The sequence below is a fragment of the Prunus dulcis genome, chromosome 5 (genome assembly GCF_902201215.1).
Source record: "Prunus dulcis chromosome 5, ALMONDv2, whole genome shotgun sequence".
NCBI lineage: Eukaryota > Viridiplantae > Streptophyta > Magnoliopsida > Rosales > Rosaceae > Prunus > Prunus dulcis.
Window position 1 is genome coordinate 49,828 of NC_047654.1, and position 27,240 is coordinate 77,067.

The following is a 27,240-nucleotide window of genomic DNA, read 5'->3' on the forward strand; positions in this document are numbered from 1 at the left end:
ATTAATTTTAAACAATTAAAACATTAAAAAAATAACATAAAAATGAATTAATACAAATCAATTGAATATACATATTTGGATTTACATCTTTCTCCACTGGAGCGAAAACAACCCAACCCCCCAACTGGTGATGCTCGAAAGATAGTATCTCCTAATTATACAATGATTTGTCAACTACATAAAATAGGAAAGTAAATCCCTTAATTAATCAAGAAAATAAATCTCCTTGATTAATTAGGAGACTCATGTCAACACCAGAGTCTTAATGCTCAAATTGGTGATCTTATTAATGGAATATGTTGGGTTTATTTTCAAACAATAGTTTAGAGCATTTGGAAACAAATATTTAATTCAACATGATACTTTATCTATTATATAATTAAACTAATTTTTAGGATTTTTTTTTATGCAATAATTTTTAGGTTGTGATAAAAACATATTTAACACAAAAAATATATAAGTGAAAGTGAAAATCTTATTCTTTTAATCAAACACTTGAATAGAAAAACGATTTCAACATAATGTCCTTTTTAGTCATTATATACACAGCTTACAATACTTTTACACAAAAATTTACCAAACACTTAGAAATTGATTAATGTACCAACATCACTTTGAAGGCATGTTTGGTACCCCTCACTATATTGGATTGGATTAAGTAGCACTTGAAGGGCATGTTTGGTATGGCTCACTAAATGGGACTGTGCTATATTAGACATGAAGCCCATGTTTGGTTAGCAAGAGGACTAACGTAAATGGGATAGTAGAGCCCAACAGTAAAAAAAATGCCTCACTCGTTCTCCTTATACAGAGAAGCTCAAAATGAGTTCGCAAAATAAGCCTTCGCTATATTGAACACGCCTCTCTCCAGTTCACTTCTTCTCTGCGACTCCGTCTTTGTAACTCCACCTCTCCTGCGTTCAACATCGACTCATCTTCTTCGAATCTTGACGCAGGTAAGTTTTTTCTGGTCATTCCCTTTGGATACCTCTCTTATTCCTTCTTCCATCTCTTTGATTTTTGCAAATCTCCTCAATAATTTTGACTGTGCTATGAGAATCTCTCCTTCCTTTTCTCTGTTATTTTCTTCTTCTCTTCTCTAATTTTCGTAGAATCTGTAGGGACATATATATACATGATGTTAATTGGCCCCTCAGTGTCACCGGTTCTCTAATCGGTGTCTCTGATAGTGTGGGTGATGGTGGGCTCATTATCGCATAACACATACAAGTTGTGGGGCATTGGCAATGGGCAATGGGCAATGGGCAATGGGCATTGGAATGTGTGGGTGTTGGTTTCATTTCTGTTGGGAGGAAGGAAGAAGCAAACTCAGCAGAGCAGGTAATCGATTTGTTTCATTGTGGTTCTGTGTGGTTTATGTCTTGTTTAAATTTCAAAATCAGAAGCCATTCATTTTAGTTTAATTGCAATTTGCTTTAATTTCGTGTATTTCATGTGGGTCTTTGAATTGAGCCATCTTCTTCTGGGCATTGCATTGAAGCAGAGAAGTAGGTCTAGGGATTAGGGATTAATTAATCACTCAACTCTTTGAACAAGGCTTTAAGGCTTTGATGATTTGACATCTATGTCACCATGTTGGTGTGCTCTAGAGAGGCTATAGGCGACATCCTAGTTTAATTCGAATCAGGAAATCAAACATAACAACTAATATTCTAGAAAGTCGAGAGGCTTGACATGATTAATTACGTTTCTGTGCAAGATCAGTCCTTCGGACTTTAGGATGATCAGTTACCTCTCATTGTCATACTACCCAATGATGGCCAAAATTACCTTAAATCACATGTGGAGGCTGCCCACATTGCACCTTGGTTGAAGGAATACATGGTGCATTCTGTGTCATTCTTGTGAAGATGCTTCGTCATCAAATTGCAGAAAATAATTTGATTCACGGTTGATTTTTTTAACATATAAATTTTACCAGAAACAAACTTTCATTGAAGGAAAAAGAAAAGAGTACAGAAACAGGAAACAAGGTGTCTTCCTGCCCATAAGACCTGACTAGAAATCTTTATGAAGTTTAAAACATTGCCAAAAAAAAAAAAAAAAACATTCAAAACAGTACAGACTCTGAGACACTACAGCTTTCCAACATATTCATGGTTGGATCTGAATAAATTTTTTGAATGCTTATTCTTGTGTCTTTAATACAAGATTATTTTTGACTTCGTTTTTGGTCCTTTTTTAGGATGGAAATTTAAGGACATTGATAATTCAGAACCATTCCCGAAACTAATAGTGAACCAGTAAAAGTAGTCGTTGCTGATAACCTCCCGATATAGGTTTCAACTCTGTAAAAACTTTTGTGTCTTTATCAACACCTCATTCATTGCATGATATCTATCTTTTTTTCTTTTTCTTTTTTTTTCTTTTTTTTCTTTTTATACAGGTTTTGCTTGCTTTTGCACATTCTGATATAGTCAGGTATTTTATTTCCAATTTGTTCTTACGAAACAAATCAGAGGTGGTGATCTTGGGGATCTTAGCTAGGACTTGAACAGTATCACACTAACAAAGATATCTGAACTTGGTTGTACAACCAGAATTTCAAGATATGACTTTTGTTTTATTTTGTTTTTTTGTCAATATTTGTAATGCAGTCTTGCATCTATCAAACACAACCTCGTTTGAATGTATTCATTTTCTAAATCATCCCTACTAATCAATAGTTCGGCAAGGAACAAATTGACTGAGTTCTTTCCATTTTCCTATTCATCATAGCTGTTGATGCTCAAAATGGCTCGGCCACTATTTGAGTCCAACTTAGTGATTAGAGGTACTAGGTCTTCAGCAGGGAAGAGGGCTGAAGCCCTTGGGTGAAATGGATTGGTAAGACCTGCAGAAGGTAAAAAGAGGAGAAGCAACCGTTAAGCTTCAGACACCGGTGTGGTGCCGGCCGAAGGCTCTCCGATGCCTAAGTCAGTTACGAGTAGTAAATCTGGCAGAGTGACAGTAAAAGTAGGGGAATGGCTCTCTGTTTTACCTGGGTACTGTTCCCTATTTATAGGGAAGTGAAAGTGGGAGCTTTGCACAAAGTTCCAATGTGGGACTTTGTGCAAGCCGTGGTGGTGGCGACACGTGTCCTGAAAATTAGGTTTGGCATTTGAGAGCTTCGGCAGGTGTCTGGCACCTCGGAAGTGTGTCTTCCTTCGGCATGGGAGAAGGCATGGTTGCCTTGGTGCTAGTCGCTTTGTGGCTGGGTCTGTTCGACCTCGGAAGTGTGTCTTCCTTCGGCATGGGAGAAGGCATGGTTGCCTTGGTGCTAGTCGCTTTGTGGCTGGGACTGCTCGGTTCATTATGGTGTAAACAGGAGTCCCCCAAGTTCGCGGTCGAGAAGTAACTTCTGGGTTGGGAACTTGTGAGTTTTTGTAATTGTAACCGAGCATTCCAGCTTCATTGGGAGCCGTAGGGCACTCCCTAGTCCCCCAAGTTGGCAAGCTAGGAGTTGCGTCAACACATGGTAGCTGGGTACCTAGGTATCTGGGCATGTTGCAGACAAGATGGGAGCTGGGGTCTGTAGGGGAGCCAGGCTTTCAAAGGAGCCGGGTCCGTTGAAATGTTGGAGAGGAACGAATTCTTCCATGATATGTCCATGGCCCTTGCCATTCGGGAAGGGTCTAGCTATTTTGTTTTGAGCTCGGAAGTTAGGCCTTCAAGGGAGCTAGGCCATTGTGAAAATTTTCGATTCTCCAAAATTTTTCATGGCCCTTGCCGTTCGGCAAGGGTCTAGCCCTTTTTTTTTTTTTTTTTTTGAATGGCCGGGCCATTTGGGAATTGAAGACTCCACAAGAATGTTTCCATGGCCCTTGCCGTTCGGCAAGGGTCCAGCTATACTTTTTTTTTTTTTTTTGAATGGCCGGGCCATATTGAGAGAGCTTGAGGGCTTTGAGTTGGGCCTTCGGCAAGAGGCTAGGTTTGGACCCAAGCTTGCTTCGGCAAGAAAGGCTAGGGTTTAGGGGGAAGGGACTATAAAAAATTTTGATAGGAACAAAGTGCCGTTCGGCACATTGGGGAGAAACAAAAAATTGGTAATAAATTTTTGTCCCTTCAGCACCTTGTGATAGCTAGGGCTTGAATCCTTCGGCAAGATTATAATTTTTGTCCGGAAACGGCTGGAGTTCCTTCGGCAAGGAGTGTCGAGCGAGGGTCTAGGTCTTGTCTTGGAGTGGGAAAATCTAGGAGTTGGAATTGCAGCTGGACCTTACCGATCGGTAAGGTGGAGAGTGCTGAACGGCAGCAGCTGGGGGTGTAGTTCGTGCGGGCTATCTTGCTGCGAACCTCGATTGTGGCTGGTTGTCTTCGGCAAGCCAAGGCATCAGCGCCGAGTTGGGTTCTGTCATCGGCAAGGCAAAGCAGCGGCTCCGATTTGGACTTGGAAGACCCTTGCCGTTCGGCAAGGGTGATTGGAATAAATTTGCGGCAGTTTGTGGGCAGCAGTTGCGGTGAGCACGGTGGGCAGCAGCTTCGGCAGTTGTGTCGAAGGGTGCTGGGCAGTCGGCTTTGGCAGCTAGGAAGTCTTGGTAGCTGGAGCAAGAGTTGAATGTGTGCCAAAAATCTGAGTGGCTAGACCTTGCCGTTCGGCAGGTCTTGGCCACAGCTTGTTTGTTGTTGATCTAAGCTTGGGCAAGGCCTTGGGTGGGTGCTTCAGCAGCTGGATTGGCTTCGAATCTGAATTTGTCTTCGGCAAGGTATTGCGGCAGTACCATTTCTGTTTTGGAGGACCCTTGCCGTTCGGCAAGGGTGATTGGCTATGTTAGCAGTACCGTTTGTGCTTCGCAAATCCGGGTGGCTTGGCTAGGTCGTGTGCTTTGGTATGGCCCCTTTTCCGTCCTATTTCATGCTTGTATAACCCTTGCCGTTCGGCAAGGGTGCCTTGAGCAATTTTTATTTTGATCGTTGAGTTGTTCAAAGGTGAGAGGCCATTTGGCAAGAGCACGGCCGAAAATAGCTAGGCCAAAAATAGTTGGGCCAAAAATTGTTGGGTGTGGAGAGTAATCGGTTGCTTCTCCTCTTTTTACCTTCTGCAGGTCTTACCAATCCATTTCACCCAAGGGCTTCAGCCCTCTTCCCCGCTGAAGACCTAGTACCTCTAATCACTAAGTTGGACTCAAATAGTGGCCGAGCCATTTTGAGCATCAACAATAGCTATTAGCTTGTGCTCTGCATTCCAGCAGTGTCACGGAATTTGCATCTATTTCATGGTTTAGATTGTGTTGGTAAATTCTGAGAAATTAAAAGTACTCTATGTCATGAGTTTCTTAGGAACTGTTGTACTTATTTCTAGAAATATCATGGTTCCATATTGAATGAATTGTCAGGTATCAAAGCGATCAGCAGCCTAGCACATGGGGTTGATTTTACAACTTGAATATAAAAAATTAGCCAATAATCAACATTTTAACACTCGGCTGTTTCAATGCACAAGCATATTCGTTTTGCATTTTGTTGATTCTTTAAGTATCATATTTAACTTTTTCTAACACTTTTTCTCCTTTAGATCAAATTGCAGCACTAAAGCTCATTTTGGAGAAGCCACAAAACATCTCTATATTCATGTCTTTGGATGATGATATCAAGAAAGTGTTTGTTGAGCAGTTGCTTAGTGACAATGCTTGAGGAAATGGCCTAGCTAAGTTTGATGCATCTATCTTTTTGGAAACACCACAAATGATGCATTGATAAGATTGGCTTCATTTTGGAAACACCACAAATTGTATAACATTTTGCTAGCATTAAAGCCATATGGTTCATGGTTGTGGGGTTTATTAGTTTCATTTTGAAATTGTGGATGTTTATTTGTATGTATTAATGGTAGAATTGTGTGTAGCGAACTAAACCTCTAATTTCTGAGTCATGTAGATGACTTTGGCATATATGAAAATTTCTAACTTTTGCACATATGAAATGTACATGTGAATTTGGTTTGGAGGAAAAGAAATGTATATTGTCAATTTGGTAATTCTAATAACAAAAAAACTACTAATCCTCACTCGCTCATTCAATATAATGAGCTTGAAACATGGCTCACAAAATAGCGAGCTTGCTAAACAGAGCAAGCGAGTCCGACGATAACCAACTTATTCTTCTTCTTCACCTAGAATTTTCACCACCATATCCCCAGCCGAACCACAAGAATCACCACAGACAGTCGTCAAACCCAGTCACTCAAACCATCCACCACCAATTCAAACCCAGCCACTCGAATCAACCACCACCAATTCAAATCCAATGGAACCAAAACCAAATTCAACCACCACTGTCAAACCCAATTGAACCCTATGAAAAATCATCAACCATCGACCATGGCTAATGAAATCAGATGGGGATTTGTGACTTCAAACGAGATGAAAATCTGTGACTTCAAAGGGGAATAAGAGAGAGAAAATGATGAGGAGGCAGAGAAAGGTTGGGAGGGGGAGATAGAAAAGGAGAGAGAATGAGAAGAATATCATTGTATCAATACTGGAGAAAAAAAAAAAGAGAACCAGAGAGTAAGATCGTGAGGAAGAGAGAAAAAAAGAAAAGAGAAAGGGGCCCTGAGAAGGAAAAAGAAAAAGAAAAAGGGAAAAAAGGAAGAAAAAAGAAGAAAGGCATGAGATAAATATAGTTTTAGCTTTTAAAAATATTATAATTTTTTTATTTAATAAATTATGCATGTTTCATTGGTTTCTTTGTAGCATTTACTTAGTTTTAGGTGAAAATCCATAATGAATTTTAAATATTTAAATAATTGTTTTAATCCGATACAGCACCAAACATAGGTCTTCACTATTTTTACAATCCAGCTTCTTAGTCCGACGCAGCACCAAACGTAGGTCAGTACTTAATCCAGTTTAAGTCAATTCAAGCTAATCCAAGACAGCCCCAGAATTTAATCCAATCCATAATAATCCGGTGTACCAAACGACCCTTTAATGGTATATTTTTTATTTTAAAAAAAATCTTATGTCGACCCCAGAAGAAATTTATGCGGTCCTTTCAAATGTTATCAATCTTGTAATAGAAATCTTTAAAATCCAAAAGTAAAAAATCTTGATTATAGAAATTCATTATAAAAAATCCTATAAGTAATTATATTCTGCTTAAATCTGAAAGACTTTTTTTATCCCTAAATAGTCTTTTAAAATCTCAATAGAGTACACCCCTTAAATGAAAGTCACTTATCAAAACTTTCCACTTGCGAAAGTAATGTCAAAAGGTGTGGTTAATAAGATTTAAGTAGCATACATTAAAAAGAACTCATTAATATAATTGACACATGCAACTGCATGTGCTCCCAATAAGAGTATGTACCATTTGGGTCAATTGGTATCCACCAGAATTGAGAAAACCTCAAAGTTTTTTTAATTTGAAAATAGAGATAACAACCTTAAATGTCAGAAGTGAGGCCCGCTGCGTGTCTTTCCAAAGCACGCAATGATCCCAAGAGGACATAAACACTCGCCAGGATCTCATCGGCCATCCAATCCGAAGATGCCACATCATCAGAAGCTTAATACTCCCATATTGAAAAAGGATGGAAAATAGGTCCTTCACTCCCAATATAGAAAGGAGTACTTTTCACCTAAATAGGTAAGTTGAAATCCCTTCAGACTTGAGTACAGTACTTTAGAATCTGACTTAGGTATTGGAGGGTGGTTGGTGGCCCCATTACCACCTCTTCAATGATCCCTGCTTGTCTTCCTTTTCAAAGGATTAAAGTCACCGACCGCAGCACCTCGCTGGGCCAAGTGCAAGGAAAAGAAGATCTACGAAAGTGTGCTGTTTAAAGCCTAGAAGAACGCCCTCGAGGAAGGGTTGACTATAGGGTTTACATGCACTCTGATTGGTGGTACAAAAACTAAGCATCAACGTACTTGATTTGCCCTTGCCAACATGTCACTGCACTTCTTCCTTGATCGCCTCTGCTAGCTGTTCTACATCAATATGCCTATCAAGATCCTTACTTTTTGAATATTTGGGTGCTCCATCCGATAAGAAAATTTGAAACTGAAGGTTATTTGGTTGATTTATGGATGATATAGTATTGAATTTTGAGATTAAATGTTACAAGCAAAAATAAATTTGCTAAGAGTTCTCAAGTGGGAGGAGTTTATCTTATTTTTAGATTACAACTCTTGAAGATCCGCTCTCATGGCCTTAGGCTTCTAATTAATGTGGAAAGCCAAGATGTTCGAGAGATGGGTACCATGGTGGTGTGGCAGGGGGCGCAACAACGGTAGTATAGGCAGTGGTGACTTTTTGTTAAAATAAACATTATTGCTTTTTATAATTTCTCTACTAAACGAAATACCTAACCATCACCATTTTATTAATTTAGTATTAGTGACGTGGTGTATGCCACATAATTGATTGGTCAAATAATTTTTGAGTGAAGTGATTTTTTGAATAAATGATAATATCTAAAAGATAGACAGTTATTGAAAAGGACATTTAGATGTAAGAAAAATGAGAACATCCTCACTGTGAATGAAGGAAACCCTGGGAATGATGATGTTTACATCATTCTAACTTAAAATTTTGGGCTTTGCATGAATAGGCACATTCTAACATGATATATTATATAAAAATCCTTAGGGAGCCTATTTGGAGAGAAAAATCCAAAAGTAACCACTTGTCATTTTCTAGTTGATTCTATATGAGTTTTTGTATAATATGTCATGCTAAAATGGACTTATTTATTTAAAAAAACTATAAAAAATTATTCTATGAACATATGTGCAGAAGTGCAAAAAAAAAAAATGTTTAATTAAAGATTGTTGATGTGAGTCTCCTAATTAATCAAGGAGAATTAGGAGATACTTTCCTAATTCTTTATTGTATCTAATTCCTTGTAAAACCCTCATGTAAACTCCTATATATACCTCTTTATGGAGAATAATAAAACTCAACCCAAAGTATTCAAACCATATTCATATTTTAGCATGGTATCAGAGCAATCGATCCTAGGTTGTCTCTAAACTCTTATATCAAATTTCTTATATTCAAATCTAAAACCCTAAATCAAATTCATCATATTTTTTTCCCAAATCCAAATCCCTCAAATCTAAAGTCCTCAAATCATACCTTCAAATCTTATACACATACCTCTCAAATCAAATTCCTACATTAAATTAATACATCAAATTCCTCAAATCAAATTCCACAAATCACAATTTCTCACATTCTCATATCACATCTTACATCCGCTGCAATGTCAAGAACCCCTACGATTCTCCCCCTTATTGCAGACTCAAAGAAGCATGTGATCAATTCTGCTGATCCGGCTACTCGGACTCATGCTTCTATCGCCACCACCAAAGGTTCTACTTTTCATACGTCATCTCAAAAATCAGCATGGATTATCGACTCGGGTGCTACGAATCACATGACTTTTGATCCTAGCCAACTTATTAGTCGCAAATCATCCACTCTGTTGGCGGTGTCTAATGCCAATGGTATCACATCCTCTGTGGTTGGGGAGGGCTCTATATCTCTCTCTACTTCCCTACATCTAGATTCTGTATTACTTGTTTCATCTTTGGACCATAACTTGTTATCTGTTGCACAACTTACTACTACTTTGGGATGTACCGTAACATTTTGGCCGAATCATTGGGTTTTTTAGGACATCCTCACAGGAAAGACGATTGGTTGTGGTACTCGACGAGGCAAACTCTACTACTTGGACTGGGCACCAGATAATGAGGTCAAGGTTGGTCAAGTTTTCAGAACCAGTGGAACTCGTTCTGAGGAGGAGAGAGACAAAATTTGGTTATGGCATAAACGTCTTGGGCATGCCTCGTTCGGTTATCTTAAGAAGTTGTTTCCATCATTATTTTCTAGTCCTGATGTTTCCAGCTTCCAGTGTGATACATGTGAATTGGCTAAGAGTCATCGTATCCCGTTCCCATTAAGTTCAAATAAGAGTTTGGTTCCGTTTTCTCTTGTTCATTCTGATGTTTGGAGACCTGCTCAAATTGGTAAGCATAGTTTGTCATGTTTATAGATGATTGTACACGCATAACTTGAGTTTCCCTTCTCAAAACTGAAGGGGAAGTCAGTTCCAGGTTTTAATAATTTTATCAAATGGTGGAGACTCAGTTTCATGCCAGAATTCAGGTTCTTCATTCTGACAATGGCGGAGAATTTCTCAACCATGATCTTAACCAGTTCTTACAAGATCATGACATCATACATCAGCGCTCATGCCCTTACACTCCCCAACAGAATGGGGTGGCTAAAAGAAAGAACTGACACTTATTGGAAGTCGTTCGTGTCTCTCTCTTTGATTCCAATATGCCACGATCCTTTTGGGGCGAAGCAGTCGTCTCTGCAGCATACCTTATCAATCGGATTCCTTCTAGTATCCTAAATTTCCAAACACCACTTCAAACACTTCACCACCATATCCAAACACCTCCCACCCCGAACCTAGAACCCCAAATTTTTTGCTGTGTTGTATTTGTCTACTTATATGATCACCAACGAAACAAATTGGATCCTCGAGCTGAAAAATGTGTTTTCATTGGCTATGCACCTCATAAGAAAGGATACTGGTGTTTTCATCCTCCTAGTCAAAAGGTCTTTACCTCCATAGATGTTGTGTTTTGGGAACATGACTTATATTTTTCAACAGCTCATGAGGAGAATCGAGAATCCACCACTGCTCCAATTCTCAATTTTTTTCCCCAAGACGTCACTCTACATCAAACTGACCGGTCGCCAGTGGAAAGCAACCGGTCGCCCCCCTTAGTTCTTCAACTACAGAGAACATACTTCAAAACAACCGGCCGCCAGCAGACAACCACCGGTCGCCAGAGAAAACTGATCAGTTGTCTCCACGCTGTCAAAATCAGGAGAGGAAATTAAACCGTTTTATGAGATTTTGCCCGCTTCAGCTCCGATACCGAACCAATCACCTGCTGAGGAAGCCATTCAGGTAACATCTTTTCCTGAAACTGATAACACTAATGAAATATCCCATGATGATTTGATTTTAGAAGGCACAGAGCCTACATATCAGCTTCTAGAAAGGAAAAACCGTGGTAAACCTCGAGTACAATATGAAGCATATCTTAAAGCCAAAGGGAAATACCCCATCAATAATTATATATCTCTCAGCATATTATTAGAGTCACGTGTGCACTATGTGAAGCAGTTGGTTGACATATCTGTCCCCAACAGTGTAACTGAAGTACTAGAAGACCCAAAATGGAAAGAAGCTATGAATAAAGAAATGCGAGCTTTCCAAAAGAATGTCACATGGAAACTCGTGCCCTTACCTCATGGAAAGAAGACAGTAGGATGTAGGTGGATTTATACTGTGAAACTCAAAGCAGATGGATCTGTTCAAAGATATAAAGCTAGTTTGGTGGCAAAGGGGTACACACAAATATATGGGATAGACTACGAGGAGACCTTTGCCCCAGTAGCCAAGATTAAAACTATTATAGTCATATTGTCTCTAACAGCAAATCTCAATTGGCCACTACATCAGTTTGATGTCAAAAATGCATTCTTACATGGAGACTTGGAAGAAGAAGTATATATGGACTTACCCCAGGATGTAATTCAGCTCCTGACAAGAAAAATCAAGTTTGCAAGATTAGAAAGTCATTATATAGGTTAAAGCAATCTCCCAGGACATGGTTTGGCAGATTTACTAAATCTATGAAGAATTTCGAATATTCACAAAGTAATTTAGATCACACCTTGTTCTTGAAACATGATGAAGGAAAACTTACTGCATTGATTGTTATGTAGATGACATAATCGTAACTAGAAATGACTCAGAAGAGCAACTGAAGTTGCAAAAGTATTTGTCTCAGGAATTTGAGATGAAGGATTTAGGTGATCTGAAGTACTTTCTCGGAATCGAAGTAGCAAGATCAAAAATTGGTATATTTCTGTCTCAAAGGAAGTATGTAATGGATCTACTCACTGAAACAAGAATGCTTGGATGTAAGCCTACTGACACACCCATTGAGATGAATCACAAGTTGTGTGAAGACATGGACCAAGAACCAACCAATAAGGAACAGTACCAACGCCTTGTTGGAAGGTTGATATACCTGGTACACACAAGACCAGATATTGCATATGCTGTGAGTGTGGTTAGTCAGTTTATGCATTCGCCCAATGTTTCTCATAGGAATGCAGTTGATTGGATCTTAAGATACTTAAAGTCAACCTCTGAGAAAGGATTAATGTTCTCAAAAAATGGAGATCTTGAAGTTGTTGGATACACAGATGCTGATTGGGCTGGTTCCATTACAGATAGACGCTCTACTTCAAGTTACTTTACATTTGTGGGAGGTAACCTAGTCACTTGGCGGAGTAAAAAGCAAAATGTGGTTTCTTGGTCTAGTGCAGAAGCAGAGTATCGAGGAATGGCTCACGAAGTTTGTGAATTATTGTGGATCAAAAGACTCTTGATAGAATTGGGCTTCAAGCCAGAAAAGCCAATGGAGTTGCATTGTGACAAGAAGTTAGCTATCGATATTGCCTATAATCCAGTTCAACATGATCGAACCAAACATGTTGAGGTGGATAGACATTTTATCAAAGAAAAAATTGAGAAAAATATCATCCGCCTACTATTCGTAAAATCAGAAGATCAACTGGCAGATATCTTAACCAAAGCTGTTTGTTGAAGAGTATTTCATAACTCACTTACCAAATTGGGCATTGGTGACATATATGCACCAACTTGAGGAGGAGTGTTGACGTGAGTCTCCTAATTAATCAAGGAAGTTTCCTTGATTAATTAAGGGATTTACTTTCCTATTTTTATATAAGTGATAAATCATTGTACAATTATGAGATATTTTCCTAATTCTTTACTGTATCTAATTCCTTGTAAAACACTCATATAAACTCCTATATATACCTCCTTATGGAGAAGAATAAAATCCAACCCAAAGTATTCAAACTATATTCATATTTTAGCGAAGATATGGATGCAAAGTTGTGCCCCTTTATTCTCGTTACTAGACAGTAATCAAGTGTATAAGAGAATATAAAGCAGCATGTGTAGTAAGTATACAGGAGGCCAAAGGGGTAGGGGAGAGATTTGAACTGACATGGTGTAGGGTTAAATACAATGTCTCCAGCGTTGGAGCTATAATATAAAAGCAACATTCGGATCTGTCAAACGGCAATTGCCAAAGGAAGGTTGGGGCATGCAGTTCCGAATTTCTAATCAAGTAATGTAGAACTCATAGCAATATTTGTGCATTTAATATGAATCAATCTCCTCTCCTACATGCGGACTTGTGCGATGAAAGTGCCTATTGAACTCGCCTCCTCTTTAGCAACCTCCACAAATCGATCCTGTTATGTATGAAACCCGAGTTATCAAAATACACACACACATATTACGAATGTCTGTACGTTATTATTGTGCGGACACCATGTATTTTTTTATTGTTCCTCCATACTTTCCTTTATGTTTACAATGGCGTCTGTACGGTAACAACGTCCATACATCCACTGTAATATGAGAAAATTGGAATGTTATAGTATATACATGCGTAGCTATCATCCGCCCGACTGTTCTCTTGCTTGACTCTTGAAGCTCGCCAGCAAGCAGAAGCTCATCCAATATATAGTAAGCCTGCAAATATACCAACCTCCATTAAAGTTAGGAAATACATAAGCCAATTAAAGGGGATATAAAGAAGGATAAAAGGAATACCTTATGAAAGTTAAAAATCAAGTCTAGCTCACAAACCTATTTAACAAGAAGAATTAAGCATGGCATAGTTAAATCAATTGAATTCATCCCAAGATCACTAATAGTAAAAAAAATCTTTTATTTGTTGCAAGAGCAAAGTTAATAAAGCTCACGCTGCCGAAATAGCGATCCAGTATCTCAACATAATGGTGAATTATTTCAAGGGTCTCCAGTTCGTTATCGTTCTGGTCAACACACATGCAGAAATAGAGGCTGGCATATCTGAGCATGATAATCCGTAGGAAAAAAACAAAACAATTATGAATCTTCAAGAACAATATTACAATGTGCAGCTTTGATTTTCAAATTAATTAAGGACTAATTAAATGTGTGAGTAGCTAGGGAAAAACAGTAATCTTGTACCTTTTATACACAACTTTAAACCCCCTCCACTCCACAAAGTTGCACAACTTGGGGCCCCGATTGAGTATTATGCCACTCAGTTCCCGCATTACCTTTTTCTCACAAAATTTGCAAAAGCAATGCATTATATATAAAGCAGGAACATTTCCACACCAAGATAAATACAAAATCTATGCCAACACCGTCACACGATATGTAGGATTGACGACACAATGACCTGTTTAAGAATCTTATAGCCAATTTTACCACCTACAAGTACTTTTAACATTTTGTTTTTCCGGCCGCGTCGTGGTTTAAGTTCTAAAACCGACGTCTAGTCAACCGCCGTGGTTTAGACAATCATTTCCCATCCAAGTCTAGGTCATTTCCCATCCAGAAGTATTTCTAGTTAGCTGAAAACGCCTAGAAAAGAATTGCCCACTTGCAAACTAAGAAAAAGTCTATCTAATTTCATAAGGAGACATCGTTGGAAGTGAAGTGACTGGTACCTTAGATCGTTCCTTCTGGGTATAGGGTGAAAACCATTTGGTCAGCCTCACTTTTCCTTGTCGACTAACAAGAATGACAAAATGAATCTGGAACAATTCAAAAAGCGGATCGAAGCTGTTAAACTACTTATCCATATGGATTCATTCAAGAACTAATTAAAGCAAATGCTTTTGACAAATTAATAATATTATAGTGGGATTAATTGGTTAAAGAAATCATGCGTAGCGTAGCAATGAAAATGTTTGAGATCCAGTAAACAGAAATGAACAGACGTAATTACCATTGCTAATGAAGAAGCAAGCGTACTCTTTCTTTTGATGCTCTTGTTTTGTGTAAATAATCTTAATTAGCAAGTTTAATTATATATATATTTATTATTTATTATACATGAGATTTTATGTTAGACTAGACTCACTCATGGTCAGGGTAAACGTAACTGACGGAGGGGGGCAGTTGTGCTACAAATTTGGATTCAAAGAGAGTCGGCCGATTCAACGGAGTGCACAGAGAAGAATGCTGCAACCATATATTGGATATTAGTATTACACAGGCTGGCCAACTCCCAACAATTATAATCGTATAACTTTTTAGTTTTTTGGAAAATTCTAGGGATACCGCATTTATAATAGAGGTGAGACCCATTGTATTGGTAGGTTCTATCTTTATTAGAGAGTTGGTTTACAAGGTTGTCTGATAATGTCGTCTCCTTAGCATGATCCTTTTTTTTTCTTTTTTAATACAAACGATATTGGGGACGGGGAATCAAACCTAGGACCTCGGGTAAATAAATAAATGCTTTTAACTACTTGAGCTACAACACTTTTATAAGTTTACTTTGTACCAGATCAAAAAAGGACCCACAGAAAAAGAAAAAGAAAAAAAAAAAAACTTTGTCCATAGACGAGTCTGAAAAACTATTTTCAACCATGATTCGCCAGCAAACGCCAGTCAACAGCAGCAACCACAACCCTCTCCTCTCCAGTCCACAACAATCTCTGGAAGGATGGAGAGGTTCTTTCGGTCCTTGGAAATGGTCGGCTATTGGTTTTTGCTGCATGATTCTGCCCAAAATCCAAAAGGCTATCCATAACCACAAAGCATTCTTAGAACACTTTATTTAGAACAAAGTGATTCAATTTAAGTGGATGGTGAAGAATATTCTGTACTTAATTTCCTCAATCCAACTCTGTACAGATTAACATTTGCCCTTTATTTGTGGCTCCTATCAGAAACAAACACTTCCTTGCTCCTCTCTTTCACACTGAAGAATTAGAAAGTTAATTTTACGTTGGCTAATTCCTCATGGATTACATACCGAAAGGTTGAACTTTGAGGTAGCCATTGTATGTACTTGTCAAGCTTTCCTGCCATGCAGCTTCTGATAGCTTTCTTTTGAATGTCTGAGAGACAATCATTTATTTCCTCCAAGAGCCCTAGCATACCCAGTGACATGTCTTTTGCAAAGTAGTAAAGAATTTTTGGGAGGAAAAGCTTTGTCTCCTTGTACATATAGACATTAGCTTGAATGAATTCTTTTTTAGCAAGTTTCAGGTCCTGAAATATGCTCTTTGCTCTGTATGCTCGAACCTGCATCCAGTAAAGCGGCACAACTTCAGACAAAGCTAGAAATAGATGCATAGAAAAAGCCACAACTATTTTTTTATATACAAATGTCACTGAAAAATAGTTTCAACAGGAGAAAACTGATACCGCCGGGTCAGAGTACGCCCCTGAACATAGAGCAAAATGGACTAGTGGCTCAGGGTATTCTAACGAGTATGCATGTCTAATGCTCCCTGTCTTCAACTTCCTTCCGGAATGGAACAACGTTTGTAGCCACTGCATTTACATAGGATGAAGAAAGGCATTATAAAGTGAAATTGTTCCCAGCATGGCCAATGAAATTGTGAATTGCTGGATAGGCATCCAATTAGCTTCAAATGATGGTTACTCGACATATTATAATTGAAAGCTCCTTGAGGATAATGGCATGCTATTCAGTTATCCATAAGGATACCAAAAGGCACGTCCAAAATGACGATGCTCAAACACTCAGTAAGGATATTAATAGGCACGTAATTTTAGAGTTTCTTGGCCCTTTGTTCACAATGGTGTTGCAGAAGAGCACACTAATTCTAGCTCAGAGGCCTGATATTTTCAAGAGCATAGAATCACCAAAACTTTTTCAGTACTACTCAACTAGCAGTCATAAAATCTCATGATTGGCTTACGGGATGTGTTAAGATTCATAAAGCATGCAGACCGTATGAGGTAAGTAGGGTTTCAGAGAACAGTGCATACCGGTGCTGAGTGGTGTGCTCGAATTCCTAATATGGAGCTCTGTATGATATACGCATTTATGCAATGTCCACCTATATTGTATGCTGCCTGAAAATGGGATTTAAAGGACACAACAAGTGTGTTTACTGGTGAGCCCCATATATCATTTTAATCACAGTATGCTATAGGATGGGACTTTTACCTTTAAAATTGAAGTACTTTTCACACGGCTGTGAGTTCCATATGCCAGGTATGCCTGCAAAAGAAATGTCATAAGCCTCACCAGACATGCATTTACACCTATGAAGAATATCTTCTTGCAGTTTTTATCATTATGTAATATTCTTTGAATAGTTAAGCAAATACCATGACTTTCTTGACATTTCAAATAACCATATGCCTATAGAACAAGTCAACTTCAGTGTAAAAGTTTTCAATATGAAGTTATGAACCAAAGTTTTATTGTACAGAGAAATATATAATGGAAAGAAAAAAAAAAAAAAAAAAAAAAGGTATATAGTTTGAACATCTGGAGCCATACATGCATCACCAAGGCATTGTGAATGTTAATCCAGAACACAAGCTTCTCCTCACGCTTCATCTTTAGGACATCAACCTTCTCTAGACTTCTCACCAATGACCTATAAAGCATTGAAGCTTGTCACATTTGAAAGAATCACAAATATAAAGAAGTTTTGAAATCACAACCACAAAATATATTTTTCCCCTTTTCTTTTTTCTTATTTTCTAATGATCAAACCAACAAAAATTTTAAGGTTATACCAACCTAGTTTTACCATAAGGAAAAATATATATAAATTTCATGTTGAGGTACATGTGCACAACCTGAAATTTTGCAGCATCATAGCAGCATAATTGAAGCTGTCATCGTCTAAACATATCTTCAACACTTCTATCATTGTGGCATAGGGTCCACTGTTTTCTTTCAACCCTTGATGATGCATTGTAGCATCCTCATTGCAATGTGGACTCCAACTATCACAAGGATTCTTAGAAGAAAATATACTTGAGGAGGACAAGGAGGAAGCAGGCGACGCTGACGGGCATGTGTGGGTTTGGGGATTGGCAAGTTTGCAGTATATAGAAGAGATGCATCTTATGATATCTTCAGAAAGTCTATCTGGAGTATTAAGGGTACTATCATTGCGAGTCTCACCAAGATGATCAGCTAGGCTGCGATGACGAGAATTAATTTTCCGGTCCTGCAAATGCATAAATTTTAATTATAAACAAATGATAGCTAGGGAGAAAATAAATAGGCACAATAATGTAAACTCCCCTTTAGCCCCTCAAAAAAGAAATTTAAATGTGTATGAACAAATTAATATCTAAATCTAATCTAGATTAGCAGGCAATTTACCCAGTTAGATGGGGCTTTTATGCTGGTGGCACTATTCCAATTATCTGAGCTGACCCGGCGATGTGCAGGGGAAGTTTGATCATGATGGACCAATCCACCTCTGTGCACTTGCAGCTCCAATTTGGAGTGTCCCGTCTTAAATTGTAAATGGCTTTCTGGGGTACTCGGCAAGGCACATCCTTGAAAAGTGGTTCTATATAGTGAAAGAAGATGACGTTCTAAATGCATAATTTCAAGCTCAAGCGTGGCAATCTCCTCCTTCAGCTCCGTGGAAGACTGTTTCAGAGCCGAAAAGCCAAAATACAAATCAAAACAAACAAACTATTGCCGAATGTAAAAATTAAAGCAAACTAACAACATTTGTTAGAATATGAATGCATTATATTTGAAACAATAGGAAAACTAAAAGGTGTCAGGAATGACTTGGGAATGGTAGTTGGAGTAAAAAATCACTGCAGAGAGAAACTAGTAAACTGCTCTGCTGAAATTCACTACAGCCAACAGAGATGCGTACGGAAAAAAAAAAAAAAACAAACAAACAAACAAACAAACCTTTGGTGTGGAAGCAAAAGAGTTGATGATAGTACAACCCAGTGCCTCCTCGGAGTCACAACAAAGGGAATCCTTGTTAGATAAGGTCCTATCCAACTGTACAATCTGTGTCAAAAGATACATAGAATGTTTCAGTATTGCTCTAGAGGCCAATATCAACCATGAATGCCTACTCTTTCTTTTCCCCGTTTATTTTTTGTTATGGTCATTCTTTAGTGATATAGCCTATTTTCAAGCCTTTCATATCCTAAACATGGTGTGCTGAATCAATTGAATTCAATAAATAAGAATCACAAGCATCAGATGAATCACCTAAACTGCAAGGGAAATAGCGCTACTTACAGGGTTGAAGTAGGAGAAAAGTGTAGGTGACATGTTAACTAGAACCCCATTGTCAGGTCCGCTGCAATTTCACCAAACCAAAACAACATTAATTAATTAATTCCAGAACAGAAAAGACTCAATCAAACCTGTAAAATCCTGTAATTTTGTTTTACCTTAAATGGGAGCCCAATGGTGGAGGAGGAGGACAAGTGGAAGAGGAAGAGCTGCAATTCACAGCCAGCATCTTCTGTCTCCGTCTGTTAGAGAGTATGAAAAGAAACAAGTCTTTCTGAGTAACAATCTGAGAGAGAGAGAGAGAGAGAGAGAGAGAGAGAGAGAGAGAGAGAGAGAGAGAGAGACTAGTTAGCATTAAAAAAAGGCAACAAATTTAGAAGAAAGAGAGGGCAAAATTGGAGAATGAGATTACAAATTGGACAATGAATTGGAAAGTGGAGCAGCATTAATCAATTAATAAAATTACCTGTTCTCCTGGTGAAGTGGTGCTGGACACTTGAAACCCAAGTAAGAAAGGACCTGTATTTCCAGAAATATATATAATTAAACTTGGGCTCTTGCGTATATCATCATCATTTATTTTTCTTTGTATCTTATAGAAGAAAAATGAAGAAGACGAAGATGAAGAAGAAACGAACAAGTAGTCAACAAGCTGACATTGCACGAGATTGAGTAGCCTAAAGATAAACAAGTAGACAACAAAACCTTCCACTCCACGGACTAAATAAAAAATAAAAAATTAGATGATCCACCACACCAGAAGATATGGCGGGGAGTGGGATCTATGAGCATAAGGGGAAGGGAAGGGAAGGGAAGGGAAGAGAATTAAATTAGTAAAGAATGAATGAGATTGTGGGACCGGCGGGGACGACAACCCACGGAGACGGGTTGAACAGGGCAATACAAAACAACAATAATGATGAACATTGAATATCATCATGATTCCTTTTCTTGGTGACATATGAATAATAATAATGAATCATGAGCAGCAACGATTATTTATTTATTTATTTATTTATTTACTATCTCTTCAGAGATATGATTATTATTTATAAATAAATATAAAAGAAAAAGAATTACCGACACACTGGAGAAAGATATCACTTGTTTTGCTCCAGTCAATAACCACATGTCATGTTCAGACGAGTTTTTCAAGACACAAAGACACAATTATAATTGCTAATTAGGTGGCGGAAGAGGAGAGTGCTGGCAAACAACGAAAACAGTTATGATTAGGACACTGGCGCTGAAGAGGAGTAGGTGTTCTGGTTCCGCCAACTCCACCGTCCCCTCCCCCGCCAGAACCCCAGACCCCAAAGACCCCCTGACCATTTGCTTCTGCTGTTGCATTGCATCATCACATCACATACCAAACAAACTAAACAATATTCATTCCAGTGAACCACCTACTTATGCTATACTAACAAATAAAACATTAGTATATGATAATTAACAACTCAACTGCTTATAATATAATCATAATCTCATCTACCACTACCACCCAATGTTAAATCACACTACTATTATTATTATTATTATTATTATTATTATTATTATTATTATTAACGGCCTAACTTTTTAAATTCTAATAATAATGTCTTTGCATTGGACTGTCTTTTCTAATAATAATAAAGCTAGGTACCTAGCAACAAAGTCCATCTAGTGTTTTCTTTGGTAAGCAAAGTACACGAAGCATTACAGCTGTTTCTCATATCAACATTAAATGCACGTGGACCTTTTTGATAGCATCAATTCTTTCGCGGAGTTAAGGCAAAATTGTACTGGAAATTCAATCTGCGAATCAAACGGAACTTTAGATTAAGACATTTCCAATTATGGCCACCTCAATACAATTTCTATCAACAATTCTTTTCATGAATCGCGCGACAACCTTTTCATTAGTTCACCGGTAAAATTCAATTCCTTCCATCAAATTTAACAATTTATTGCTGAAGAGTAATCGTTAACTGGCATTTTGATGGAGGGATCCAGAAAGCCATTGAAGGGCATGAAGCTGAAGAATTTGTGTTTGCTTTTGTTTTTCTTTGAGAATAACTTGTAGAGGTGTTCAAAAATTTGCACAGAAAGGCATATAAGTGTTCACCTCAAAAAGCGTTGTAGTGCATTTTAGCACCAAGGTATTTGTTCAATTGGGCTCCAAAGTAGGTTATAGCTCAGGGAGATTTTCTACAATTTTGGGAACATTTATGAGTACATACTCAACGTCGTGAAAAATCTACAATTTGCCCCCCTCCGTCAACCAAACTGTTAATGAATCTGTTAAATGCTGACGTGACAAAAGTAGGACCCCTTTGTTTGATGACGTGGACTTCCAAGTAGACAAAAAACAAATAAAAAATTATGTACATGTTAAAAATAACTTTTAAATCATATTACAATCATAAAGAATGAATAATAATGGGAATGATAGCAACATTCTCTCCAACCTTCTCTTTTGGACTTTTTCCATTTTTTTCATGACATGTGTTCATTTCCTTACACTTAAAACAATGTAATTAATGCATCAAACAAGCTATCATTAGTTTTCCCATTTTACCCTTATTAAATATATTAATTTTACTATTTTCTTTAATTTATCCTTTTTTTTAATACAAACTTCTTACCGCCTTGTTAAAAATTAATTAAGAAAAAACGTTTTTTTTAAAGACTCTAAAGGCAATGAGACATTCAAATAAGACTTAAAAATTAAATAAGAAAAAACGTTAGTTCTATTTTTTGTTGGCTGAAAGATTCCAAAGGGAGTAAGGAGAGACATTGGTTTCAAAAGAAAATTTGGTATGCCAGAATTTTAGGAAATTTTATTTTTCAAATAATCAGACTCCAAAGGCAGCAAGGGATATAAATAAATATAAATAAAACTATGAACTTCCTATGGAATCTGATTATTTGGGGTTTTATATATATATATATATATATATATTTAGTTGTCACTGAAAATGCTCTTTAACTCTATTTAGTAGTATAAAAAAAAATGCAATTAATGAACTTCCTTTTAAAGAAAGTCTTTTTTTTTTGGGTATAAAAATGTGATCTTTCTATTGAGTGTTTTTTTCTAGGTCATTCTTTTGTGTTTAAAACAAAATAGATGTACAAAGGACCCGCTAGTGTAGTGGTTTAGAGTATTTACTCCTTCAGGCAAGGTCTTAGGTTCAAGTCCTAGCATCCGTGTTGTGTGTGTGAGTTTAATATGTTATCGCCTCTTTCAATAGGAAAGGACCTCAAAAAAAAAAAAAAGTTTTATCTCTAAAAAAATAGACATTTTCTTTTTTTTAAACTGACATTTTTTATTATTTAATTTTTTACATATAGTAAGAGAGTTGTAAAATTGTTTTTGAACAAATTAAAGGAGAAAAAATTTAATAAGGGTAAACTTGGAAAACAAATGTTAGCTTGTTTGATGCATTAGTTATATTGTTTTAAATGAAGGAAAGTGACACATGTCATGAGAAAAATGAAGAAGGTCCAAAGGAGAAAGTTGGAGGGAAGGTTGCTAGCATTTCCCAAATAATAATAATAAATTCTCATCTCTCTCCTCCAACCTAGCCAACCCTCTCTCCCTCCCCCACCCCGCTCCTCCAGTCCAAACAAACCCATGTACCACACCACTCTCCCGTCGTCGCGTAACCGCCTAGCCATCTCCCAAAACCCATCAATCCAGCTACCGCCCAAAAAAATCACTGCCAATTAAGATGATGAAGACGAATTGGAGGGGAAAAAAAAATTTGAATTAAACAAAAAGCGAGGAAGACATGATTTATCTGCAAGACATAAAATTCATTACCAAGGTCGATAAAACTTGTCTCAATCTACAAGAACTGCTAGCACAATTCAAAGATATGCACTAAAAATATCCAGATTCAATCAACTATATGTTTGGCTAAAATTGAGAAGAAATTGAAGCACACCCATATGAATAGAGAGAGAAAGAGAGAGAGAGAGAGAGAGAGAGAGAGAGAGAGAGAGAGTTTGAAAAAAGTCACCGTCTAAGACTGAATAAAGAGAGCTTCTGCAGCAAAGCCTCAATGGCAGATGAGAGCAAAGACGACTGAGTGTGAGACGGAAACAAGAGAGTGGTGGCCGAAAGAGAGTTTGAGGGGAAATAAGAACACGCGAGACCTCCAACCCACCCTTCCCCCAGCTTCGCCCCACCGTCATTAGATCTGACTCTCTCCAACTCAAATCTGACTATCTCGCTCCAGTATTTTTTCAATGGCGTTCACATAGTAGCTGCAAATCTCGGGGATTTTCAGAAACTTAGCGTTGTTGCAGCTGTGATTGATGACCATTTTGATAAAGCTACGGATTGGGAAACGGCTGTAGTCGATTTCAAACTCGCGCACGAATCTCCTCGTGAAGTAATTGAAGGACTGGCCTTCGATGCGATTGGCGTAGGTCCATGGAAGATTGGCGGCATAGTCGTCAAGGCTCCATGGATCGTTTGTAGCTTCTTCTTCGCTGTCTGGGAAGACAAGGCGTTCCCAGCACACGAGGTTCTGGCTCGCTCTGTACCAGAACTTACAGACGAAGGGGACGAACAAGAGCAGAGACTCAATTCCAACTTTGACAAAGACGTTGGCCAAACGTTGGCCCATATCAAGCCACAGAGAGAGAGAGAGAGAGAGAGAGAGAGAGAGAGAGAATATGAGGTTTTTTTTTTCGGTTTTTAGATTTTTTAAATTGTTTTTTCATTTATTTTCTTAATTTTATGTCTTATGTGGAGACCACGTCAGTTTTTTAAAAAAAAAAAGGGTCCCACAAATGCCACGTAGGCGGATAACAGATTTTCTGACGATCTCGCGAACAGAGGGGGCAAATTGTAGGTTTTCCGCGATGTTGAGTATGTACTGGTAAATGTCCCTAAAATCGGGTATGCACTCATAAATGACCCTATAGGTTGGGTGTAAGATCCCACATCGACCAAACGGAGAGGGGGTGATGTGCCTTATATGGCACACCTCGCATCCTCATAGCGTGAGGCCTTCTGGGCGCTGGTGAGAACGTAGCCAGGCCCAGGAACAAAACCTTGAGGGGGGCGTCGGCCCAGCCCAAAGAGGACAATATCATGCTTGGTAGAGTTGGGTCCAGTCCGCTGCGCCACTCTGACCTTGGTGAGGCCTTCTGGGCGATGGTGAGAACGTAGCCAGGCCCAGGAACAAAACCTTGAGGGGGGGCGTCGGCCCAGCCCAAAGAGGACAATATCATGCTTGGTAGAGTTGGGTCCAGTCCGCTGCGCCACTCTGACCTTGGTGAGGCCTTTTGGGAGCTCACTGGCTTTGGGTTCGTAAGAACTCCAAAGTTAAGCGAGTTGGAGGCTGGAGCAATCCCAGGATGGGTGACCACCCTGGGAAGTTGCTTCGTGAGCTCCCAGAAACAAAACCGTGCGGGCTGGTGAGAATGTAGCCAGGCCCAAAGCGAAAAATATCGCGCTACGGTGGAGCCGGTCCGGGGTGTGACAATTTGGTATCAGAGCCACTCTGCCGTGTGGTGCGAGTGTGCCGACGAGGACGTCGGACTCCTTAAGGGGGGTGGATTGTAAGATCCCACATCGACCAAACGGAGAGGGGGTGATGTGCCTTATATGGCACACCTCGCATCCTCATAGCGTGAGGCCTTCTGGGCGCTGGTGAGAACGTAGCCAGGCCCAGGAACAAAACCTTGAGGGGGGGCGTCGGCCCAGCCCAAAGAGGACAATATCATGCTTGGTAGAGTTTGGGTAGTCCGCTGCGCCACTCTGACCTTGGTGAGGCCTTTTGGGAGCTCACTGGCTTCGGGTTCGTAGGAACTCCGAAGTTAAGCGAGTTGGAGGTTGGAGCAATCCCAGGATGGGTGACCACCCTGGGAAGTTGCTTCATGAGCTCCCAGAAACAAAACCGTGCGGGCTGGTGAGAATGTAGCCAGGCCCAAAGCGGACAATATCGCGCTACGGCGGAGCCGGTCCGGGGTGTGACATTGGGGGGTTTACTGTAGTTTGTCCAAAAAAATATAATACCTATATGGCCCAATATTAACTTAAAAATGCATAAAGTTATACAATTTCATACATTGTAGGCCACCTCAAGTCATGGGCATAGGCCAAATGTAGTCCTAAAATATGTAAAACCCATCTTCAATCATGGGCTATAAAAAAAATATTTGGCCAAATTTGGAGGGCCACATTTAGCCCATTAGCTCTCCTCCCATGCCACTCGTAGCCTAGCTATAGCCCATGCCAAATTTTTTTGTGAGCCCAGCGCATGTGCTGTCCAAGAAGAAAATCACACATGGGCATGTGCATGGAACATCTCGTGCAATTGCACATCTAAAGGTTGTGCGTGCTGATGTTAGTTAGACGTTAATTTTCTTTTTCATTTTAACTTTTTAAATGTATTTAAATTCTTTTTTTATTATTATAAAAATACCTCAAAATTTCTTCAATTATTTCCACACTCATTTCATTCCACATTTCTTACAAATTCTATCACATTCTCTAGTTATTCACAACTTTCCACTTCATTTTTTTTGTCAAATATTTTCCACACTCATTTCATTCAAACATGTCCTACAAATTTATTCTCTTATCAACGTACACGTGTTATATCTAGAATATTGTCTCTAAATAGTAGTTTAATTAAATTAAACAATACATAGTTGTGGAATGTATTAGTGTTGTACTATAGTTTTTCTCAAAATAATAAAATATGGAGGGCCCTAAAATATAGCCATGCATGAGTTGAGATGGAAAAATTTAGCCCTACACTTTTCTTTAAAAATTAATATTTTTTAGGGCTAAAATTATGGCATACATTTAGCTCTATGACTGGAGATGGCCTCAGAGGTCTTCCACCATGAATTTTTCAACGGGTGGGCTAGCTACAATTTCATAATTTTGGCCTTAGAGGTCTTCCACCTGGGGGTGGGCATTCAAACCAGAAAACTAAGCTGAATTGGGCCGAAAAAAATCAGAAAAACCCGACTTGACCAAAAACTAGACCGAGTATACCAAAAACCAAACTAGATCGATTGGGTCCCGTTCTAATTTCTATTCTTGTAGTGAAAAAGCCATACCGATTGTGTATTATTTTATTATTTTTACAAAATTATTTAAATCCAATTCCACATTTTTAATCTCATCACTAATATTCCCCAAGCCCAACTTCTAAACATCTCTCTTTTCTAGGCCCAATGTCTATCTTTGTATGAAATTGGATAATTTGTTAATTTTCAAGCCCAAAAAATAAAATTTAGTTGGAATTTGTATAAAAATAGTAATTATTATTCGGTTCAAAATTGAAATTCGATTCAAACCTAGCTAGTTGGTTTTAAAAAAATTTACTAAAACCTGACCAAATTGAATCGGTTAAGTATTACCAGTTTCAATTCTGGTTTGAGGTGCTTGGGGCTTGGTTGTTTGATTTTAAGTTGATATTTTTGCTCTGAGAGTTTTATTAAATATTTGTGAATTATTGTTATATGGCTTTTACCTTCCAAGCATGATATATATGTGTTAAATAGATTAATAATTGGATTGTGTTGCCTTCGGAGATATGGTTGTCTTTGGAAATATTGATGTCTAAGGACATCTTGGTTGCCTTCGAAAATATTGATGTTTACGGACATCTTAATTGCCTTTAGAAATATTGTTGCCTTCGGAAATAGTGATGTCTTCAGACATCCTGGATGCCTTCGGAAATATTAATGTCTTTGGACAAACAGTTGCCCTCGGAATGTCTTTGGACATATGGCTGCCCTCGGATTATCTTCAGACATATGGTTGCCTTCAGTTTTGTCTACGCGCGTATGACATTGCCCCACGAGTATCAGGGACTCCCGAACCGTGTGGTGCAAGGATTTGTGTTCTCAGGTTAAGTACATCTCCCTAGGTCCTATGAAGATTTGCTTTCTCAGGTGGAGTATATCTCCCTGAGTTCTGCAAAGAATGCGTCTCACGCTGACCATGTGTCCTCTGAGTTCTACCAGGAATATGTCTCAGGTTGACTTTGTGTCCCCTGAGTTTTGTGAAGATTGCGTCTCTGGTTGACCTTGTGTCCCCCCGAGTTCTGCGAGGATGTATCACACACGTGGCCACATGTGTGGTACTTGG

The 27,240-nt window shown here is 38.5% G+C and overlaps 2 protein-coding genes and 1 long non-coding RNA gene across 6 annotated transcripts; 1 reads left to right on the forward strand and 2 right to left on the reverse strand.

Annotated features, from left to right (window-relative positions):
• Window positions 1–807: 807 nt before the first annotated feature.
• LOC117628136 lies at window positions 808–5,916 on the forward strand. The gene is made up of 3 exons (XR_004585905.1): window positions 808–956; window positions 1,122–1,341; window positions 5,516–5,916. It is a non-coding gene; the product is annotated as an uncharacterized LOC117628136 (long non-coding RNA).
• Window positions 5,917–12,956: 7,040 nt separating this feature from the next.
• Window positions 12,957–14,187, reverse strand: LOC117627487 (AP-1 complex subunit sigma-2-like). The gene is made up of 5 exons (XM_034359604.1): window positions 14,099–14,187; window positions 13,849–13,957; window positions 13,697–13,732; window positions 13,529–13,615; window positions 12,957–13,332 (listed from the first exon to the last, which is right to left on the reverse strand). Exons 1-5 carry the CDS (start codon window positions 14,185–14,187, stop codon window positions 13,261–13,263), a joined length of 393 nt encoding a protein of 130 aa, XP_034215495.1. The 3' UTR covers window positions 12,957–13,260.
• Window positions 14,188–15,368: 1,181 nt separating this feature from the next.
• LOC117628398 lies at window positions 15,369–20,092 on the reverse strand. Of its 4 annotated transcripts, none has more exons than XM_034360842.1 (12): window positions 19,778–20,091; window positions 19,606–19,658; window positions 19,298–19,381; window positions 19,143–19,203; window positions 18,801–18,905; window positions 18,249–18,524; window positions 17,714–18,090; window positions 17,409–17,508; window positions 17,070–17,123; window positions 16,889–16,975; window positions 16,298–16,426; window positions 15,369–16,174 (listed from the first exon to the last, which is right to left on the reverse strand). In XM_034360842.1, exons 3-12 carry the CDS (start codon window positions 19,366–19,368, stop codon window positions 15,857–15,859), a joined length of 1,578 nt encoding a protein of 525 aa, XP_034216733.1. In that variant the 5' UTR covers window positions 19,369–19,381; window positions 19,606–19,658; window positions 19,778–20,091; the 3' UTR covers window positions 15,369–15,856. The 4 variants fall into 4 exon arrangements, with proteins under 4 accessions (XP_034216733.1, XP_034216732.1, XP_034216735.1 ...); XM_034360841.1 differs by having other exon boundaries at window positions 19,298–19,425; XM_034360844.1 differs by lacking the exon at window positions 16,889–16,975 and having other exon boundaries at window positions 19,298–19,425; window positions 19,778–20,092.
• Between the last annotated feature and the right edge of the window lie 7,148 nt (window positions 20,093–27,240).

Excerpts from the sequence above, each read along its gene's own strand:
- LOC117627487 (XM_034359604.1), bottom strand. The coding sequence starts at position 14,187 with ATGCGGGAACTGAGTGGCATAATACTCAATCGGGGCCCCAAGTTGTGC. Across the intron at positions 13,958-14,098 it reads TTTAAAGTTGTGTATAAAAG|ATATGCCAGCCTCTATTTCT; the intron begins GTACAAGATTAC and ends TATCATGCTCAG. Across the intron at positions 13,616-13,696 it reads TGATTTTTAACTTTCATAAG|GCTTACTATATATTGGATGA; the intron begins GTATTCCTTTTA and ends GTATATTTGCAG.
- LOC117628398 (XM_034360842.1), bottom strand. The coding sequence starts at position 19,368 with ATGCTGGCTGTGAATTGCAGCTCTTCCTCTTCCACTTGTCCTCCTCCT. Across the intron at positions 19,204-19,297 it reads CCATTGGGCTCCCATTTAAG|CGGACCTGACAATGGGGTTC; the intron begins GTAAAACAAAAT and ends GTGAAATTGCAG. Across the intron at positions 16,175-16,297 it reads GGGCGTACTCTGACCCGGCG|GTTCGAGCATACAGAGCAAA; the intron begins GTATCAGTTTTC and ends TACTGGATGCAG.